Source organism: Myotis lucifugus, unplaced genomic scaffold, assembly GCF_000147115.1.
Source record: "Myotis lucifugus unplaced genomic scaffold, Myoluc2.0 scaffold_48, whole genome shotgun sequence".
In the NCBI taxonomy this organism is placed as follows: Eukaryota; Metazoa; Chordata; class Mammalia; order Chiroptera; family Vespertilionidae; genus Myotis; species Myotis lucifugus.
The window spans coordinates 4,530,896-4,552,450 of NW_005871096.1; the positions used below are offsets into that span (position 1 = coordinate 4,530,896).

The 21,555-nt window shown below is 45.1% G+C and overlaps 2 protein-coding genes across 2 annotated transcripts; both read right to left on the reverse strand.

The window, feature by feature from the left end:
- Positions 1–2,569: 2,569 nt before the first annotated feature.
- On the reverse strand, positions 2,570–20,174 carry CHRNA9 (cholinergic receptor nicotinic alpha 9 subunit). The gene is made up of 5 exons (XM_006088488.3): positions 19,989–20,174; positions 19,558–19,703; positions 18,459–18,613; positions 12,787–13,319; positions 2,570–3,316 (listed from the first exon to the last, which is right to left on the reverse strand). Exons 1-5 carry the CDS (start codon positions 20,050–20,052, stop codon positions 2,775–2,777), a joined length of 1,440 nt encoding a protein of 479 aa, XP_006088550.1. The 5' UTR covers positions 20,053–20,174; the 3' UTR covers positions 2,570–2,774.
- On the reverse strand, positions 5,476–9,306 carry LOC102427733 (ATP-dependent RNA helicase DHX8). The gene has a single exon (XM_006088526.3). The coding sequence runs from the start codon at positions 9,289–9,291 to the stop codon at positions 5,656–5,658; it is 3,636 nt and encodes a 1,211-aa protein (XP_006088588.1). The 5' UTR covers positions 9,292–9,306; the 3' UTR covers positions 5,476–5,655.
- Positions 20,175–21,555: the final 1,381 nt, after the last annotated feature.

The following is a 21,555-nucleotide window of genomic DNA, read 5'->3' on the forward strand; positions in this document are numbered from 1 at the left end:
ACCAGAATTAAACCCAGGACCCTTCTGTGCACAAGCTGACACTCTATCCACTGAGCAAAAGCAGCTAGGGCGAGGTGGAGAATTTTTTTAAGTTTATTATTATTATTATTATTATTATTGATTTTTAGAGGGAGAGGGAGAGATAAAAACATCAATGAAAGCGAGACATCATCGATCAGCTGCCTTCTGCATGACCTCCCAACCCTGGGATCCAGCCTGCAACCTGGACATGAGCCCTGACCTGGAATTGAACCAGCAACCTCTTGGTTCATGGGTCCACACTCAAACACTGAGCTACACTGGCCGGGCCAGGTGGAGAATTTTATTTAGAAATCCTCCTATATTTTCTTATAAGCTTTTTGTTTATTTTTACATCTAACTCTTTAATCCATCTAGTGTTTATTTTTATATGTGGGATAGAATAGGCACCCTGTTGCAGTCCGCACTTCTCTAGCACTTTGTTGGACCCTCCTACAGCTCTTCCTTTCACTCACTCATCCATTCAATGATTGTTTAATTACTAATGACTTTGTGCTATGCCCTTCACTGTACACAAGGATAAAAAGAGAAGATCCTTATCATAAAGGATAAGAAGAGAACAATAAGAGGAATCTCTTACCTTTTGGAGACTATTATGCTAAGTGAAATAAACCAAACTGAAAAAGACAAATATCACATGATCTCACTTATTTGTGGAATCTACTGAACAAAATGAATCTATATATATAAGCCTAAGTGACTGTTCAACCAGTAGCTCTGATGCACAGTGCCACCAGGGGGGCAGATGCTCAATGCACAGGCATGGAAACATGTAACAAACTGATGAATCTCAGAGGGAAGGGGGTTGGGGGGAGGGCGGGAAGAGATTAACCAAAGATCTTATATGCATACTAGAGGCTTGGTGCATGGACACATGCACCAGTGGGGTCCCTCGGCATAGCCTGCAGGGATTGGGCTAAAACCGGCAGTCTGACATCCCCAAAGGGTTCCTGGATTTCGAGAGGGCACAGGCCAGGCTGAGGAATCCCACCAGTACATGAATCCATGCACTGGGCTTCTAGTTGACCAACAAAATAAGACCTGAAGCATGGAGGCATGGGATAGACTGACATACCTCGATGTGGGTTTGGGAGGACGAGGAGAGATAAACCAAAGAAATTATATACTTACATGCATAGCCCATGGACACAGGCAATAGGGTGATGAAAACCTGGGGGTGGGGGTGCAGGTGGGGAATAGGGGCTGGGTGGAGGAGAGTAAAGGGGGAGAAAATGGGAGACATCTGTAATACTGTCAACAATTTAAAAAAAAAATTAAAAAAGAGAATAATGGCCCTAGCCAGTTTTGCTCAATGGACAGAGCATCAGCTTGTGGACTGAAGGGTCTCAGGCTTGATTCTGGTCAAGGGAACATGCTCGGGTTGTGGGATCGATCCCCAGTGGGGGGCATGCAGGAGGCAGCTGATCAATGATTCTCTCTCATCATTGATGTTTCTATCTCTCTCTCTCTCTTCCTCTCTGAAATCAATAAAAATATTTTTTTTTTAAAAAAGAGAGAATAATGACAGAGCTTCTGGGCCCTAGGCCTGGGGAGGAACTGACTATACTTGGGGAAGCAGATATGTGAATGGAGAAATGACAGTTTAACAAGGCAAATGCTTTAATGATGTATGATGGTTCTAAGCTTCTGGAATTCTGGCAAAAAAAAAAAATGTGTTTTCATTCTTTTGACTCTCTCATGGTTTGTAGCACTGTGTCCTACCCACTGAAATTACTTAATATATATGTTAACAATGAACTTGAGTGTATATCTTTTTTTTAAGCTTTCACTTATATCCAAAGTTCCAAATGTACATTCAGCTACTTACTGGATATCTCTACCAGCATATCCCAGAAGCATTTCCAGCTCAAGATGTCCTAAACAGAATTCTTTCCTCCAAAACCTGGTCTTCCTTTATTTCTCACCTCAGTTGTCTGAGATAGAAAGCCCAGAATTATTCTCAATACCACTCTCTCCGTAACCCCATATCCAACCAGTCACCAAGTTTCTTCTATTCTAGGTCATAAATACGTTGTGACTCGTTTTCTTATTCCCCTCATCTTGGGTCACACTTTCATTATCTCTTTCTTGAATTGATAAAACAAAAACAACACATTCCAATAGATCTCTCTACCTCTTCTATCTTATCTCTACAATCTCATAGTCACCACCATCTTATTTCTGAAACATAAATCTGACACTATCATTCCCTTGGTTTAATCCTTTTGTGGATCCCTAATGTTTTCAGGATAAAGTTTAAATTTTTAGAAATCAAATTTTAGAAAGCAATATAAGAATCTTATAAACAGCTGCATGATAATACATTTGAAAACCTAGATGAAATATTTAGAAATGGCTCAATAGAATCATTTCAATCTGGCTATAGTCAAACCTATCCCAAACAAATAAAACATGGAAAATGTTATATACACAGAATTACTCTGGTTCCTATATTAGTTTTCTATTACTGTTGTAACCGATTACCACAAATTTAATGCCTTAAAACAACACAGGAAAAATGAAAAGATCCTTGAACTTCGTAACTGTGGATTTATTTTTGTGTAGATGAGTAGTTTCTATTTAAGTTATGGTTCATTGGGTTTTCTGTTATTTGCAGCCAAATGCAACTTAACTGGTAAAAGTACTTCTGTAATTAAAATAGAGAAGACTTGGAGGAATTATTATTGTAGATCACAGAGAATTCTATTACTTTATCCCCACATACCAAGTGCTCATTAATCTGCTCTTGCTATGATCAAAACAGTCATCACAAACACCATAATGAAAAAAATCCACATGAAGAATCGATCTATGACTTTCGCAACCTTCTTCCATTCACTCCCCTTGGAATTGGTGGCCTTGTGGTCTTTGAGGCACTTGGCAATGTATTCGATATTCCTTGTCAGCACTTTGTACCGTGCACAGTAATCGTCAGCATCCCGCTGGGTCTCACCTTGGCACCCCAAGTCATTCTTTAAGAGTTTGTTCATTTCCTTCTTTCTGGGAAGGTCTTTGTTCCTGGCTGTTTTCAGATTAGCCTCTGGAAGTTTGCCATAAACCTTTGTGAGGCGGCCCCGCTCCCTGTCGTGGCGGGGGCTAAGGCAACTCTCACCCACGTCGTAGACGAACAAGATCCTGGACATGTATTTCAGTATAACCACCCTGGCCCAGTGTGGCACTGGCCGGGCCTCAGCCCCACAGAAGTGGATATTCATCACCATAATGGTCAAGGCAGTGGAGGCTGTGATCAAGGCCATCGTGGCTATGTAGTATTTGCCTGAAAAATATCAACAACCAAGTCAGCTTAAAACTGACCTCATGTTTGGCTCAAAAAACAAAACAAAACAAAACACACTTTTTCTAAGGAAGCCATATACACTAATGAGTACTACTATAGACTTTTGAATCAAACTTCCTGGGTTCAAATCCCAGGTTCTGTCACCCACTAGACTTGTGTCCTGAAACAAGTTATATAATGCTGCTAAGCCTGAGCTTCTTTCTTTGCAAAATGAATATAATACTTGTATCTAACTCATAGGAATATAGTGAAGCTTAATTGAGGTGACTCATGTAAAGTCCTCAGAACTGCCCCTTATACCTACTTAAAAGGTTTGTAAATGTTCACTGAGATCCTGATGTGAAAAATGTTCACTTTCAACAGACAAACAAATAATTAACAATCTCAGCCAGTTCTCTGAATTGTCTTCAGGCCTCATTAATGTGAAAGCTCATTACTATTGAATAAGAAGAGACACTGTGTCCCTATCTGTTTAACATGTGATTATATAATAAAGTGAATAATCCTAAAAAAAGATGAAAAAAGGAAATAAAGATAAAGGTAAAAATTTATAAAATATAGAACCAAAAAATCCAAGAAAATGAATAACATTGAAAGGGAGCTACTTTTTTAAAATAATGAAATCAATAAACTTTTGGTAAGACTGCACATGAAATAGAGGCAGGTGGTAGAGGGGAGAAAGAGGATGCAAAAGAGGAAATAAGAGAATCAAAATTGAGAAAACAATATAATAATCTTATAAATAGTTGCATGATACTACATTTGAAAACCTAGATCAAATTTCTAGAAATATATCAGATGTCAAACATAGCATAAGAAGAAAGAACACTTGATTAGAAATGGAATTAATCAAATATATCGACCCCCCAAATACTCTAGGGCCAAAAGACTTTGTAGGTGAGTTTTGCCAAACTTTTAAGGAACAGATAATTTATTTCATTCAAGTTGTTCCAGAAATAGAAAAAGAGGAAAAACTGCCTGGCTCATTTTGTGAAGTCAATTTAACCTTGATTCCAAAAGTAACAAGAAAGGAAATATTAAGGCCATTTCACTTATAGACATATTTGAGAAAATCCTATTAAAATTATTAGCAAGCTAACTCAATTGGTGTCTTTAAATGATAATCCATCATGATAAAGAGGGTTTAGTTCACCATCAGAAAACCTAATTCACTACTTTAATAGAGAGTAAAAGAGAAAACTCACATGCATATCTTAACAGATGGAGGTAATGGATTTAATAATATTCATCACCTGTTTATTATTTGTTAAAAGCTCTGAGTAAACTAAAACTAAATGGAACTTGGTAAAAGCTAAGGGCCAGATGCCCAGATCAAATGCTATACTTATGAAGAAAACTTGAACACGTTTCTATGACTAGAAGTTCATTTCATGAGTGCTACAAATAAATTGTGATTGCTAATAAATATTCTCAAGATCTGTGTGCACCCTTCCTAAAAAAAAAAAATACATTTTTTTAATCTCTTGTTCTGGATTTTTTATTATTTTTTTCCACAAGGAAATAAGATTTAATTCTACAAATTTACAAGCCAAGACAAAATAGAAACGAAATGTGGAAAACGAGGCCAGCAGTTCAACTCGAGGCCACGTCACTGCAGCCTGGGCCGCAGCAGCCCGTCACCTGGGCAGGACCTGGTCTGACCCACAGTCTCCCACTGCTCCTTCTGCTGCTCCCGCAGCTTGTGCTCCCGCTCCAGCTTCCTTTCCAGCTGCTCCAGGCAGTCCCTCTCTCTCCGGGAATGCTCTCTCACCATCTCCTGCCTCTCCCACTCCCGGCGAGCTTCGTCCTGCCCAAAGGTTAATCAGAATTTTTTCCCCATTGTTATTTCCTTAATAAGAAAATAAATATTATCAGGCCAAGGGAAAGTACAGGGGCTGGACAGGAGCAGGAAGTGGGGCCAACACTTTCAAAGAGCTTCATGGCTCCCTCCTCCACACAGTACCAGCTAGGGCATCAGGATCCCCATCGTGTCCATCTGTCTGTATGTCCAGGTGTCCCGTGCTCACAACCCATTTCCCATCCCAGGGCTGCACGAGTTACCCCTTTCTTGGAGATGATACAGTGAACTTGTGTTGGCTGTGAGCCCTAGGTGGCCCCAGTGACTTGACGTAGTGCGGGCTGGACATTCTGGTCAAACCAGGCATAAATCCCTGTTTTTATTTTACCACAAGGGAAGAAATGTAAAACAAGTTTGGAAAATGTCCAGTTAAGATTGTATCCTCATGGTCAGCTTTTCACCAATAAGAGTGAGTCCAAGCCCTGGACCACTGCCGCAGGAGACAAACAAGTCTGGCCTGTCAGCGCCACCGGAAAGCCCGGGATATTCGCCAGGCATTGGGCTCCTCATAGTGGTTGTACAAGGGTTCCAGGCGCTGCTGCTTCTTCTGCTTGCTTAACTTTGTCAGGTCGGAGACCTTGAAGAAGGCAGGAGCAAACTCCACAAGCCACCGGGGGTCGATGGTGGTGACCTCACGCATGTACTCCTTTGTGGTCAGCACCAGCTCATGGTACACCACCCATTCCGGCTGTCTGTTGAAGAGAGCACTGGAAGGGTGGATGTAGACCACTTGCTGGTCAATCAGTGTCCGGTAACCCTCCTGTGGGTCTTTCTTGGCAGCATTTCGGAAGAATCCACTGCAGATGGCCTTCTGCACTCGGACTGTGGACTTACCGCAGGACACCACATCCAGCTTGTGTCTGTCCATTATGCCTAACATCTGCTTGCGAATGTCCTGGGCCCGGCGCAGAGAACGAGCTTGGATAAAGTTCTCATAGCACCATGGGTTGGAAGACTTGTTGTTCTTCCAAGAATTGTACACGGCCAACAGGGTGAGGTGGTCTCCTTCGGTTTGGTGGAATTTGGCCTTCTTCTGATCAGCAAGGGCTTGTTTATCCTTGGGCCTGTAAAAAACGTTTTGCACAGACAGCATGGATACAATGGTCAGCATTTCCTCACTGCAGCCCAGATGCACAGACATGATCAGCATTTTGCACAGCATTGGTTCCAGTGGGAATTCTGCCATCCTGCGGCCCAGGCGAGTAAGCAGGCCCTCATCATCCAGGGCCCCCAGTGTGTACAGTTGCTCCATGGCTGTGATCAAGGTTTCCATTGGTGGGGCATCCATGAAGTTAAAGGACAGAAGGTCATTGATGCCCATGGCCTTGAGCGAGAGCACTGTGCTTGCAAGGTTGGTTCTCTGGATTTCTGGCACATTGGTGGTCAGCATTTCATCTCGGTAGGCTCGTTCTGTGTACAGCCTGTAACACTTCCCTGGGCCTGTTCTTCCAGCTCTGCCAGCTCGTTGCTTTGCCTGAGCCTGAGAAATAGGAGTCACCACGAGCTGGTCGATCCCTGTCTTGGAATTGTAAACTTTCTGCTTCACAAAGCCAGGGTCCACCACATAGTAGATGCCATCAATAGTCAGCGATGTCTCTGCAATGTTGGTGGCAATCACGACCTTTCTGCTGCCAGGTGGAGCTGGGTCAAAGATTCGGGTCTGCATCTCACTGGGAAGAGCAGAGTACACTGGGAGGATAATCAACTCTGGAACATCAGGTCCCAGGGATTTCATTCTTTCATACAGGATCTCACAGGCAGTGTCGATCTCCTCCTGACCAGTCAGAAAGACCAGGATGTCACCTGGTGGTTCTGTTAAATGGATCTGCATGATGGTGATCAAGCCGGCGTCCAGATAATCTGTCTCAGGTTCCTTTGTGTACAGTATTTCCACTGGATATGTTCGACCAGGGATGGTGAAGATGGGAGCTTCATAGAAGTACTGAGAAAACTTTACTGCATCCAAGGTAGCTGAGGTGACAATCAGCTTCATGTCCTGCCGTTTCTGAACAGTCTTCTTCAACAATCCAAAGAGCACATCAGTGTGGATTGTTCTCTCATGCGCCTCATCCAACATGATGATGGCATACTGCGTGAGGCTGGGGTCAATCAGGCACTCTCGGAGCAACATCCCGTCTGTCATGTACTTGATGACTGTTTCAGGGCTGGTACAGTCCTCAAATCGAATGGTATAGCCAACCTCTTGGCCTAAGCAACAACCAAACTCCTCTGACGCTCTTTTGGCCACTGACATGGCTGCCACTCTTCTGGGCTGGGTACATCCAACCTTGCCCCTGGAAGTGTAGCCTGCCTCCGCCAGGTACTGGGTGATCTGTGTTGTCTTCCCAGATCCTGTCTCTCCAATAACAATCAGGATCTGATTGTCATGGACAGCCTGGACCAGCTGCTCCTTCAGTTTGTAGATGGGCAGGCTCTCTCTCTGCTCAAGGATTGACATCTGGGTCTTTTTTCCATAAGAAGCTTTGTTGCCCCCAAAGGCATGCTTCTTCCACTCGGGGATGTCATTGGGCGTCATCCCAATACCCCTCATGTTGGCAGCAATCTGCCTGCCTTCCATATCAGGCAAAGGATCAGCCCAATGTTTGTTGAGTCCCATGGGAATAGAATCCATCTCGGCTTCCCGCTGGGCTTGCTTGAGCTCCCGCCTTTCTTTGGCCAAGGCACTGTGCATCATGGCTGCATGAGCGAGCAAGCCATCTGGGTTCTTAACAATTTCAATAGGGTTCATGTCCATGCTTTGCTTGGTGTGCCCTCTCAGGAAGGGAGGCTCTTCCTCAACCAGTTCAATCTCAAGGTCCTCATCTTCTTCATCATTAACTTTAGGAAGAATGCCAGTCTCTTCCTCAAAGTCTGGAAACTCTTCTTTAGAAAGCACATTAGCAGCAATCATCTGTTTGATCTCCCACTTCTCTGGGTCAGAGATGCGGGTAAGGCGCTTGCGCTCCTGCGAGTCATCCTCTACTTCAGGGGCACTGACAAGGGAGAGGTGAGTGGGTCTGTCCGGGTTCCTCACTGAAGACTCCTCATTGGTCTCCCCGCCAAGATTTTGTCGTCGATTTGGGTTTAGATCTTCCCCAGTCTCTTGATCCACATCCTTCATGCTCAAACTGGTCTTGGTCCCAGTGAAGGACAACACTTTGACCTTGACTCTCTGGCCTTTGCTCACCACATCAGCCACGTTAGCGACACGGCCTTCCCGCCGGAGCTCAGAAATATGCACCAGGCCTTCCCACCGCTTCCTTAGTCCCTCTAGCTGCACAAAACATCCAAACTGCATGATGCCGGTAACTCTGCCATTGTAAATGTCCCCGATAGCAGGCTCTTCCGGGGAAGGGCGGTCCACGTGCTTATCCCGCCATCTGTCCAGATTCCTCTCCCCACATTTGTCTCGGTCCTTCCGGTCTCTGGGGGGACTCTGACTTCTACTCCTGGACCGATATCTAGACTTCCCTTTATTCCTCTCCCGGGTCCTGGAACGTGATCGAGAGCGGGACCGGTGTCTCCACTTGTGGTCTCTATCACAGTCTCGTTCTCGGCTCCGGCTCCGCTTCTTCTTCTTCTTTGCCTTGTCCCGGTGCTCGGCATCTCTTTGCTTCTCCTGGCCCACTGCACTGGGCATTAAAGCCTCCAGTTCTTTCAGGACATCCACAGCGACTTTCACATCATCCTCATCCAGCATGGTCCGAACAGAAGGGTTGTCTGGTTGGCAAAGGACTGGAAAGAGTTCTTTCAGCTTTTCTTTCTCAGTTTTGGGTTTGACAACTGGATCTTTGCCGGTAGAAGGCTTTGGGGGAGGCCGCATGATTTGTATGAGACGCAGCAAGTTACTGATAAGAGAATCCGTGAATTCGGCACCATTTTTGACCAAAGAAGTCTTAAAAGTATCAAAGGTGGTATTTTTCTCAGCAAGACTGATCACAAATTCAGCCAGATCCTTGTCGTTGATCCCCAAGTGATTGTTCAACTCAGTGCAAACCTTCGACACCAAAGACAGATACTCGAGTTTGGCGAGTTCTTCCGCGAGGCCTAGCTCCGTCCCGTTGACGGCTCCCACCAAGGCCACAGCCACCGCCATGGCTTCGGCTTCCCGCGCCTCCTCACTCTTGGTCGGAATTTTTTAAGCGCTTTACCTCTGCCTTCTCCCCTTGCTCCTTCCGTCGCTTCTTTTCCTGGAGAATCTAATGTAAGGTCTTCACTTTCCAAGAGTCCTTTTCCTCACGCAGTGGAGTGAAACCACCCTGCGCCGACACCGCCGCTGTCGCTGGTCCGGAGTCTGAAGAGAAACTGCGGAGGTGTGCGCCCAGAGCGTCCTTTTATCCTGAGTGTTGGTGCAGGATGATGACGTAGTCTCCAGGTTCCGGCTGGAGCCAGGCGGGGGGCGGGCGCCCGCCCCTCCCATCCCGGGGGGGGGGGGGGGCGGAACGAACGTGTGGTGATCGCGGGTTGGATTCCTGGTCGGTTCCCGGCGTGCAGGAGGCAGCCGGTGGTTCAGTCCCACATCAATGTTTCTCTCCCTTCCTCTCTTCAAAAATCAATTTAAAAATAGGGGGGGGGGGGCAGCCCTAGCTGGTTTGACTCAGTGGATAGAGCATCGGCCTGTGGACTGAAAGGTCCCGGATTTGACTCCAGTCAAGGGCACATACCCGGGTTGTGGGCTTGATCCCCAGTGTGGGGCCTGCACGAGGCTGTTGATCTCTCTTGTCTCTCATCATTCATATTTCTATCTCTCTCTCCCTCTTCCTTCCTCTCTGAAATCAGTAAAAATATATTTTTTAAAAAGAAATATAAGAACCACCCTAGCCAGTTTGGCTCAGAGGATAGAGTGTCGGCCCATGCTCTGAAGAGTCACGGGTTCGATTCCCGTCAAAGGCATGTACATTGGTTACAGGCCCTGGTTGGGTCGTGCAGAAGACAACCAATGGATATGTCTCTCTCATACCAATGTTTCTCTGTCTCTCCCCCTCCCTTCTACTCTCTCTAATATTTTATTTTATTTTATTATTTTTTAATTAAATTTTTATTGTTCAGATTATTACAGTTTTTCCTCTCCCCCCCCCCCATAGCTCCCCTCCACCCGGTTCCCACCCCACCCTCTGCCCTTACCATCCCCCCCAACTGTCCTCATCCATAGGTGTACGATTTTTGTCCAGTCTCTTCCTGCACCCCCATACCCCTTTCTCCACCCCCCCCCCAGAATAGTCAGTCCACTCCCTTTCTATGCCCCTGATTCTATTATATTCACCAGTTTATTCTGTTCATCAGACTATTTATTCACTTGATTTTTAGATTCACTTGTTGATAGATGTGTATTTGTTGTTCATAATTTGTATCTTTACCTTTTTCTTCTTCTTCCTCTTCTTAAAGGATACCTTTCAGCATTTCATACAATACTGGTTTGGTGGTGATGAACTCCTTTAGCTTTTTCTTATCTGTGAAGCTCTTTATCTGACTTTCAATTCTGAATGATAGCTTTGCTGGGTAAAGTAATCTTGGTTATAGGTTCTTGGTATTCATCACTTTGAGTATTTCTTGCCACTCCCTTCTGGCCTGCATAGTTTCTGTTGAGAAATCAGCTGACAGTCGTATGGGTACTCCAAAAAAATACATTTTTATATTATCACAGAAATAGAAGAAGTAATGCTTGCAAAATTTCCAACACATGTCCTGAGACATTGCTCTTCAGAACTGAGCCAGCTTGCTGTTGAATGTCACTGCTAAAGAAGGGAGAGGGATTTACCAATTGGTGCTGCCTCAGATAGGGTTATGATTGGATATCATCACTGTCCATCATTTCTGCCTCTCAGAAGAGGTCATAAAAATGCCAATATACCTCCTGCTCTTTAGTGGTGCGATGGGGATTAGAGAACCTTCTGTGTCTATCTCTTAAAAAGGTGTGTGTATGTCTGTGTGTGTCTATGTCTGTTTTTTGCTTGGAGAGATGTAAGAAACAAACCTCCAAACAGAGTAATCAATGTAGTAACATCTGAATCCTATATAAGAAAAACGTAGTATGCAAATTGTCCCCTTGACTGGGAGTGCATCCAGGAGTTCTACCAGGGGCCAGGGCCGGCCAGGGGGAGGGAGGGAGGCCCCAGCTGGTAGCCGGCAGCCACCAGGGACCCTACCAGTGCATGAATTTCATGCACTGAGCCTCTAGCATTAAATAATATGGGATTCAGTGGAGGGTAAAGGGGCAATGCAATATCCCTTTGATATTGGTCTGTAAATCTCTTGTTCTGAAATTTCTCCTCATTGCCTACTTTAAGGAACTAAAAAATAGGTCTAGCTTTTTATTTGGGTAAGCAACTTTTTTAAAATTTATTTTTTATTTTTAAATATATTTTTATTGATTTCAGAGAGGAAGGGAGAGAGAGATAGGAGCATCAATGATTAAGAGAGAATCATTGATCGGGCTGCCTCCTGCACACCCCCTACTGGGGATAGAGCCCACAACCCAGGCATGTCCCGTTGACCAGAATCGAACCCAGGACCCTTCAGTCCGCAGGCCGGCACTGTATCCACTGATCCAAATCAGTTAGGGCAGGGTAAGCATCCTTTACAATAGCACAGCATTGACATAGAGGTGTTGCAGCTGAGTGATATCCTTGGTGGCAGGGTGTAGGTATTGAAGGTGTTAGGAGGGAACTCAGAATGAGGTAGGTAAAAAAAAAAATACAGGAGACAGGAATTGTAGTCTCAGTCTACATTCTACCCTTAGGAGGACATTTCATTATTGCAGATTTTTAAAAATGTGATCCACTTTAGAATCACCTCAGATTCTCAAATCTTGCCCAAGATTGCTAAATTAAACTCTATAGATATAGGAACCTGAATTTTTACAAGCCCTCACACACCTATTACACCCAATAAAGGTTGAGAATTATTCTTTTAAGGGTAGATGGTAGGCTTAAAACCAGTTCATTTCTAACACGTTTACCATTCTTCCCAAGGAGAGACCCCTTGTGATGTGAAAAGATAAAAAGAGTCACTCTTTACTCAGTACTTATCATATGCCAGGTTCTGAGCTAAGCGATGACACATGAGGTAGCAGTTACATGAAGTTTGCTGATGAGGTAGCAGAGACTCAAAGATTAAATAACTTGTCAGAGATTGATCAAGGAATGAATGGTGAAGTCAGAGTTCAAATGTAGATTTCTTTTGACTTTAAAAAATCAAGGCCTTAAACTCAAAATCACCCAGAACGCTTGTTAAAACAGATGCCAGCCTTCACCCTCAGGGTCTCTAATTCATTAGGTCTAGGGTGGGCCCTGAGAATTTGCATTTCTAAAAAAGATGCTGATGCTGTGGGTCTGGGGACCACCCTTTGAGAACCATTGCTCTAAACTGTATTGCCCCTCAATCTTCTTTTGGGTCAGTCTGGAGACCACAAGGCCAGTTTTGTTTCCAACAGCCACACCTGTATTCAACGATGCCAACTGAAGACACTAAATGAAGGATGTGACAGCCTGTGTTGAGTGTGAAGCTGGCCTAACTGTTATAAGTTTAAAGGCATACATATCACTGCAGTCAATACAAAGTTGGGCTCAAAGTGCAAGACCCTTGAACTCACCTATCAGAGGGACGTTTTCTGAGGCCGGCATGATCTCCGCCACCATGAGCTGAAATACAGTCATGGCCAACAGGATGGTCACTCCCAGGGAGACCTTTTCCCCAGAGGCTGCAGGGAGATAAAAACTCAAGGGAGCCAGAAAAGAGATGAGGACGCAGGGGATGAGGAGGTTGACGATATAGAAGGAGGACCTCCTCTTCAGAAGGAGAGTGAATGTCACATCGGGGTAAGGCTCAGAGCAGCAGCCATAGGAGATCACGTTCTTCACCGCAGGCATGCCATGCACCTCCCACTCCACATCTTCAATGAAGTCGGAGAGGTCTCCACTGTCCAGGGCGTTGAATATGTCCACCTGATTGCCATTGTAGGTCCAGGAACCAAAGGTCAGGTTGCACTGCTGGTTGTCAAAGGGGAAGTAGGTGACGTCCACCACACAGGAGCTTTTGGTGATGGCTGGTGCGTCCCAGGTGATCAGCCCATCATACCGCAGGACCACATTGGTGTTCACAGGCTCGGAAGATTCATCGTCAGCCCTGAAAGTTAGAGGAAGAAAATGAAAGCAGCTTGCTGGAATAACTCACCAACTTCCCATTCCAGACAGCTCACCACCCTGTGTCCATCACTTTAATGTCTTTGGCTGTGGGTCACCATTCTCCCTGTTACTTTGGCATAAAAATCTGAAATCAACTCTAATTTTCTCTTCTCCTCCATCTCCTGTGATTAGTGAGGGGCAAGTTGTCTTGGGCTCTTCCTTAAAAGCATCTCTGCTTTATGTCCCTTCCTCTCTATTCCCAATACCACTCTACTGGTCCAGGTATAATGACTTATAAATCCAGACAAAATGTAAACCTGTCAAAGCTAAAATCAGAAAGGGAGGTTCTGCTTACCTGATTTTGTTAACTTTGGGCACAAGAATATTAAGGCAACTTTTTGTTGCTGTTGGAAAAGTTTTACATGTGTAGTAGAACTTTTGGAAAACATGGACAAAATTTTATTCACCCAGAATTTAAGATATAATAATTTATTCTGGATAAATGTTCTTTTTGCTTTGTCAACATTTATGCCTGGCAATTTGGGGTACAGAATTTTTATTTCCCTTTGGGGATATCTCTTTCTCCACCACCATTGCAAGGCATATTGACTGTTGATCAAGTCATAATAGGAGTTATGACCTTCTGTTCAGGGACAGACAGCCAAAGATAACTCTATAGGAAGGTAGCATATCCTGACCTCACTTTATTTTCTCCCTTTAATTGCACACTGGTGCTCCCCAGAAGCCAGAGGGAAGAGTTTAAAGGCATTCCTGTTTATTTACTTTAAAACCAATATCAGTGTTTTATCTCCCTGGTTTCTCTGATCAGATTTTATAGCTCAAAACTTGCAATGGTTTCTTATTGTCCACCAAATACTCCAAACCTCCTTAGTTTAGTGTCCCAGATGTTCCATGATCTACTCCCATCTCACTTTCCAGCCTGATGTCTCCCACGGTCTCCTTCACTCACACTCCACCAACCAGGGCTGAAACCCTAACGCATCCTGTGAGTTTCCCTCCTTCACTCAAACCCTTTCTTCTATCTATAATATTTTGCATGAACAAATCTAATACATTGTTCAAGACCCACTTCTTAAAGCACTAGTAATGTCAACTGTAATTGATAAATAAAATTTTAAAGTAAATTTTAAAAAAGATTCACCTCCTATGAGAAGCCTTCCCTGCCTCTCCAGTCAGATTAAATATCCATCGTTTGTTTTGTGTGTGTTTTTAAATATTTTATTGATTTCAGAGAGGAAGGGAGATAAAGAGAGAGATAGAAACATCAATGGTGAAAGAGTCATTGATTGGCTGCTTCCTGCACACACACACACACACACACACACACACACTCAGGCATGTGCCCTGACAGGGAATCAAACCATGACCTCCTGGACAGGGAATCAAACCATGACCTCCTGGTTCATAGGTCGACTCTCAACCACTGAGCCACACCAGCCAGGCCAGAGACTGAGTTTTAAAATCCTAATTTATTCTTCAACACACTACAGAATGTCTTGCCCAGAAGAAAGATTTGACGAAGAGACGTAGGTAGGTTGAGAAAGTGTCATGACATCATAGAAATGTCACCAAGAGATTTTGGTTCAAAACCTGGTTCAGGTTTTACAACCTGGAGCAAGTTACATCTCACCTGTAAAAGTAAGCAGTATAATACTTTAAAGTTTCTTTTTGAACATTAGATTAAGTAAGTAAATTATATGTATTAATTTCTATTGCTATTGTAACAAATTCCATAAACCTAGTGTCTTAAAACAATACAAATTGAACACCTCTAGAGTTCTGAGAGGTCGGAAATCCTAAAATCAAGATGCAGACAAGGCTGCACTCCTGTGGAGGTTCTGAAGGACTGTCCCTTTCCTCGTCTTTTCCGGCTCCTCGAGGCAGGGCATCACTCTGCCCTCTGCTTCCTTCATGGCATCTACTCTGACCCTCCTGTCCCTCTTTTATAAGAATTCCTGTTTACATTGGACCCACCAGGTAATCTCCTCATCTCAAAGCCTTACTGTAATCACACCTGCAAAGTCGCTTTGCCTCGTAAGGTAACATATTCACAGGTTTCCGGGATTAGGGTGTGGACACTTTGGGGGCGGTTATTCTATCTACCACCCTTTGCAAAGCCCCAACTCTGCCTGACACATAGTATGTGTCCAATATATGTTCCTTTCTTCTCTTCCCCTTCCCTGTGTTTCTAACTGGGTTCCGTGTTCTCAACCAGAATATGAAACATGACAGGGACCAACTTTCAAAATGGAGGTCGACAGAACAGGTTGACCCTGAGGATATGTCATTTGTTTCCCACTTTTCTTCCCTTTCCTCGGCCACATAGCGCCCTCCCGGCAGCCCCTCATCCCCTTGGAGCTGATCAAAGACTGAGCTGATCTTAGTCACCTTGCACTTGTGCACACAGGTCCTTCCCGGTGGGGGCTGTAAGAATCCCACCCCAGAACCGGAGGAGTGGGCTGGTGAAGGAGAGAACAGTGAGTCCGCCAGTTCTTTCGGTCACCAGAGTGCCTGGACCCTCAGCGCAGACTCGTCTGTGCACTCAGTCCCACTATCCACCCCACCAGTGCTGCTTCCTGAAGGGGCACTCGTGCCCACTTGCAGGCTGAGCTCTCTCTTAGGAGAGATCCCCTGAGCCGCCCCTCACTCACCTTGTTCTGAGCCCAAGAGGAGCCTTTCCCAGCCCATGGAAACTTGAGTCCCAGAATAAAAAGAGATCGAAGCTCCTTTGACAATAGGTGGAGCAACGGAGCCTGAATTGTGACAGAACAAGCTGGCTCCTGTCAAAATGTGGCCCACGGACCATCAGCTCTAACATCTGGAGCTTATAAAAGTGCAGAATAAAAAACTCTAGCCTAGACCCACTGACTCAGAATCCATATTTTGATTAGCTCCTTGGGTGATTCATGTGTGCTTTACAGTTTGAGAAACATAAACCTTACCTACATTTACTCAAGGCCCCTTGCTCTGAGATCAGCCAACTGGTGACCTTATAACTTCGTTCCTCCTCCTCTCCATACAAAGTCCAGTATCCATAGGCCAGCTTCCAGCTGGTCCATCCCGATTTAATCTTAGTAGTATCATTGTTATTGATACGTGATCTTGGAGAAGAGAACACTACTATTATGTGTTGAATTGTGTCCCTCCCAAAATTCGTATGTTGAAATCCTAGCCCTCAGCACCCCAGAATGTGACCTTATTCAGAATAGAGTCATTACAGAAGTAATTAGCTAAGATGAGGTATAGTAGGGTGGATACTTAATCCAGCACAGCTGGTGTCCTTATAAAAGGAAACTTGTGTGCCTGGCCCCTGTGGCTCAGTTGGTTGAGCATCGTCTCATGCACCCGGAGGTCACTGGTTTGATTCCCAGTCAGGGCACATGCCTGAGTTGCTGGTTCAATCCCCAGTGTTTCTCTCTCATCAATGTTTCTATCTCTCTCTCCCTCTGCCTTCCTCTCTCTGATATCAATTAAAGAAAAAAACATATTAAAAGGGAACATGTGGCCCAGACAGTACAGAGAAAATGCCATGGGAAGATGAAGCAGAGATTGGGGTGATGCTTCTGTAAGTCAAAGAACAACAAAGACTGCTACCAACCGCCAGAGGCCAGGGGAGAGGCCGGGCACAGATTTTTTTTTAATTTCTTTATTGATTAAGGTATTACATATGTGTCCTTATCCCCCCATTACCCCCAACCTCCCCACTCATGCCCTCACCCCCCTGTTGTCTGTGTCCATTGGTTATGCTTATATGCATGCATACAAGTCCTTTGGTTGATCTCTCCCCCTTACCCTCACCCTCCCCTACCTTCCCTCTGAGGTTTGACAGTCTGATGGATGGTTCTCTGTCTCTGGATCTGTTTTTGTTCATCAGTTTGTGTTGTTCATTATAATCCAGAAATGAGTGAGAGCATGTGATATTTATCTTTCACTGACTGGCTCATTTCACTTAGCATAATGCTCTCCAGCTCCATCCATGCTGTTGCAAATGGTAGGAGTTCCTTCCTTTTTACAGCAGCATAGTATTCCATTGTGTAGATGTTTTGTAATCCACTTGTCTGCTAATAGGCACTTAGGCTTTTCCAAATCTTAACTATGGTGAATTGTGCTGCTATGAACATAGGGGTGCATATATCTTTTCTGATTTGTGTTTCTAGTTTCTTGGGATATATTCCTAGAAGTGGGATCACTGGGTCAAATGGGAGTTCCATTTTTAGTGTTTTAAGGAAACTCCATACTGTTCTACACAGTGGCTGCACCAGTCTGGCGGGCACAGAGCCTTCCGCATTACCCTCAGAAGGAACCAGCCTAGCTGGCACCTTACCCTGATCATGCATGTCTAGCCTCCAGACTGTGAGCTAACACATCTCTGTTGTTTAAGCCCCTGCCTCCCGCCCCCAGTTTGAGGTACTTTGTTACAGTAGACCTGGAAAACGAATACAGCCTCTAGACCAGGTGTCCTCAAACTTTTTAAACAGGGGGCCAGTTCTCTGTCCCTCAGACCGTTGGAGGGCCGGACTATAGTTTAAAAAAAAAACTATGAACAAATTCCTATGCACACTGCACATATCTTATTTTGAAGTAAAAAAACAAAACGGGAACAAATACAATATTTGTATTTGCATGTGGCCCGCGGGCCGTAGTTTGAGGACCCCTGCTCTAGACAGTTCTTACCTGAAAAGGGGAATGTAGCTCCAAGCTTTTATGAACTACCATCTTATCATCTAAGATTTTATGACCATTATTTTAGGGCCTAGAAACAGAAATTGACATTTGACTTGTTTTGTTTTGTTTTGTTTTTAAATGATGGAACATCTTTTCTTAATTGATTTCAGAGAGTTAGGGAGAGGGAGAGAGAGATGGAAACATCTATGATGAGAGAGAATCATTGATCCACTGCCTCCTGCACATCCCACACAGGGGATGGAGCCCTCCCAAGCCGGGCATATGTCCTGACCAGGAATTGAATCAATGGCCTCTTGGTTCTGGGCTTGACGCTCAACCACTGAGCTACACTGGCCAGGTGACTTACACATGTTTTAAATATTCCTTCTCCATTATGTTTAAATCCTGTTACATCAACAAGTTCATTCCTGAGAAACCAGTGATTTGCACTTACTTGTTGTACAGGACAATGTCCGGCCTCCACACCAGGTCGCTGGGGATCCTGATGGAGTCCAGGCCGTCATACTGGTCTCGATCCCACGTGAGATAGGCGTCATGCCAGGTTTGGCGGATCCATAAGTAGGCGGTCAGAATTTGGTTCCTTTCATCCTGCACAATTGACCCAGATGTAATTTTATCCAGTGGACACCTCAGCTGGCCCTCCATCTCTAGAACACTTGTTCTTCACACGGAATTCCAAGAGCACTGCTCTTTTTTCTGTGAGTGAGAGCTCTCTCAGTCTAGCCCCTTGACTGACTGCCAAGGCCATATTTTTTCTGCTTTATTTAGTGTTTGGAATGTTAAGTGGACAAATACTTAAGTCATCAGATCTTTGCACGAATCCACTGCCCAAATTTCTCCAAAAAATAATTATCAGGTGATTCATTTGAATGAGAAAGTCAGGAAATATTTACAATGGACAGAAGAAAAATCAAGATTCATAATTTTGTGTAATTAAACACATATAAGCAGTAAATAAGGTATGTCATCTTAAAACACCACCTTTGTGTTTATTAAATTGGAATAAAATGCACATAACATAAAATGCACATAACATAATATGCACATAACACAAAACTCACCATTTTAACCATCTTAAAGATTTACATTTTAATCATTAGGTGGCTTCCAGAAGATTCCCAGTGTTGTGCACCCATCACCACTATCTAATTCCAGAACATTATGTCACCCAAATAAGAAACCCTAAGACTGTCAAGCAGTCACTCCCTGGTCCCCTGTCCTTTCCACCACCCCTGGCAACCGGTACTCTGCTCTGCCTCTGTGGGTTTGCCTATTTTGGACATTTCATAGAGATGCATTCATGCGATATGTAACACCCTCTTTACATATGTTAATGGCCGGGATAGGTAACAATTAGCAAAATTAATTTTGTAGAACGCTTCCTTCCCCGGGTGTCCCCCTCTCCCACCCGCTTGCACACAGAGCTGTCTGTTCTCCTTCCCTCTCAAATTCCCAGTTAAAACTTCTCTTTGAAAAGCACTGTTAGTTTCTTCTAAGCAACATGCCGAAGAGGCACCACTTTGTGTACTCACCATGTCCTTAATCTGGGAGAGTGTAATCTGCAGCGTGACATTCAGGACCTTGTCTGTGTCTTCTACTGGACGAAGAGCATTGGAATAATCTTCGAAAAGGTCATTGAATAACTTCTGAGCGTATCTCCCATCTGCTGCTCCTACGACTGCTCAAAAAGAGAGACCTGATCAACACTCAGCGCTGTGTGTGTCTCAAGGCAAAGAACAGACTGAGGACTGGAATTGGGGGCAACCCAGCATCAGCTTGGGACAAGCTTTGGAGGATGCGTTTTTTCCTACCTTGCACTCCGGGGACCAGGGCTAGTCAGTAAGAAGCATGAGACACTTCTCTACAGCTAGATCACGGGTTCTGTGTCCTGGCCCACCCCACCTCCCACCAAAGAAGTGGCCCCAGATGAGCAGAGGTGGGTACCCACCTACCAGTCTCTTACCTCCCAGTCTGGAGGCAGCAAAGCAAATCCAACAAAAGGAGATGCAGGAATGGGGCCAGTTCATCTTTTTTCTGAGCCTCTGTAAATTGCCAGCCAGGCAGCGCTGTCTTCCACTTCCCTCCGTGAATAGGAAGGGTCTGGGCACAGCTCCGGGGCAGTCTCCGCAGCCGATGGAGCATTCAGGTTTGCACTGCACGGAGGGCCCCAGGTCCCGAGATCCCTCCCCTCTGGTAATCGGAGATGGGCAGTGCCAGCAGCTGAGATGCCAGGAGTCCCAGGAGGGTTAGGTCAGGCCGTGCTGCTCTGGGAGGGCCATCCCACCCTTAGCAGGAACATCCAGACCACACTCTCAGGGGAAGCGATTCCATCTTAAAAGATTGGATACTTCCTACCCCTGCAGCAGGCAGATTCAGCCTGCGTCTGGGGCTGAGTCAAGCTGAACAGACCCAGCCACGCACGGGCAGCCATCTGGAAAGGCCACGTGCACTCTGAGCAGCACGGAAAGAGCAGCAGTTCCATGATCTCCAGAACAGATCGGCTTTCCTTTCTGCCTTCTGCTTCGCATCCCTGCCTCAGTTGTCCCCCTGGAGCACGGATCTGGGAGGGTATGTGTGAGTCTATGTGTGAGGGGGTGATGGGTAGGAGAAGCAGCGGACTGTGATTTGGTCCTGGGTTGGACGAGCCTTCCTGAGGCAGACACTGGGGGAACACCGTGCCCCCTTCCCCAGCTACCAGGGTGCTGTATGGAAAGCACTTTGGAAACCGTAAAGCACTAAATTCGGAGCAGCCTTGCAGATGCAGGATTTCCTTACTTGCCAAGTCACCCCGGGTTTGCTAGCTCTAAAAAACAATGGCTCACAGGCCACTAAGCCCATCAGCATGAGAGTGATTCATAAGCAATGACGATATTGCCAAGGATGATCTACCCCTTCGCATTGAATGTTGCTTCATGGAATTTTACCGTCTTTTCTCCTCTGTGATCTAGTTTGGCTCCCACAAAAGAATGTCAATTTTCAATCGCCATGCTTGCTCTCGCCTGGGCTGACTGCCTGGGAAACCCAAATTAGGATCTTTCCGTCGGTCGCCTGGAATCAAAGCAAGGAAACTGGATATAACCTCGTTCCTCAGGTGACAGCCGGCCGATGAGTCATCCTGTCCCTCTTCAGGAACATATCCTCCGAATGGAGCAGACGCTCAAGCTGTCGGCTAAATGCGTTTTTTAATTGCCTGGGCCCTGGTGTTGATTGTGAAGACATTATTTTGCTGACGCCCTAGTCTGACTCACCCATCAAATGACACAATTCCTTGTGCCCACGCTCAGCAAACCTCCGCTCTGGAATCTCAGGGGCTGAAGGCACTGTTGAAATGGAATTGACCATCTCCTTTTCACATGAGAAACTGAGGCCCAAAGATGCCCAGTCACTAGCTCTTTCTTAGCTCCCAACCCGGGGGGTGGGGGGGAGGAGAGAGAGAGTGAGAGCGAGAGAGCTATAATGTAATCCCATAGCTTGCAAGACACTAATGGAAGAAGAAATCCGTTGAATTTACTATTTAGAGTTCAGTAAGG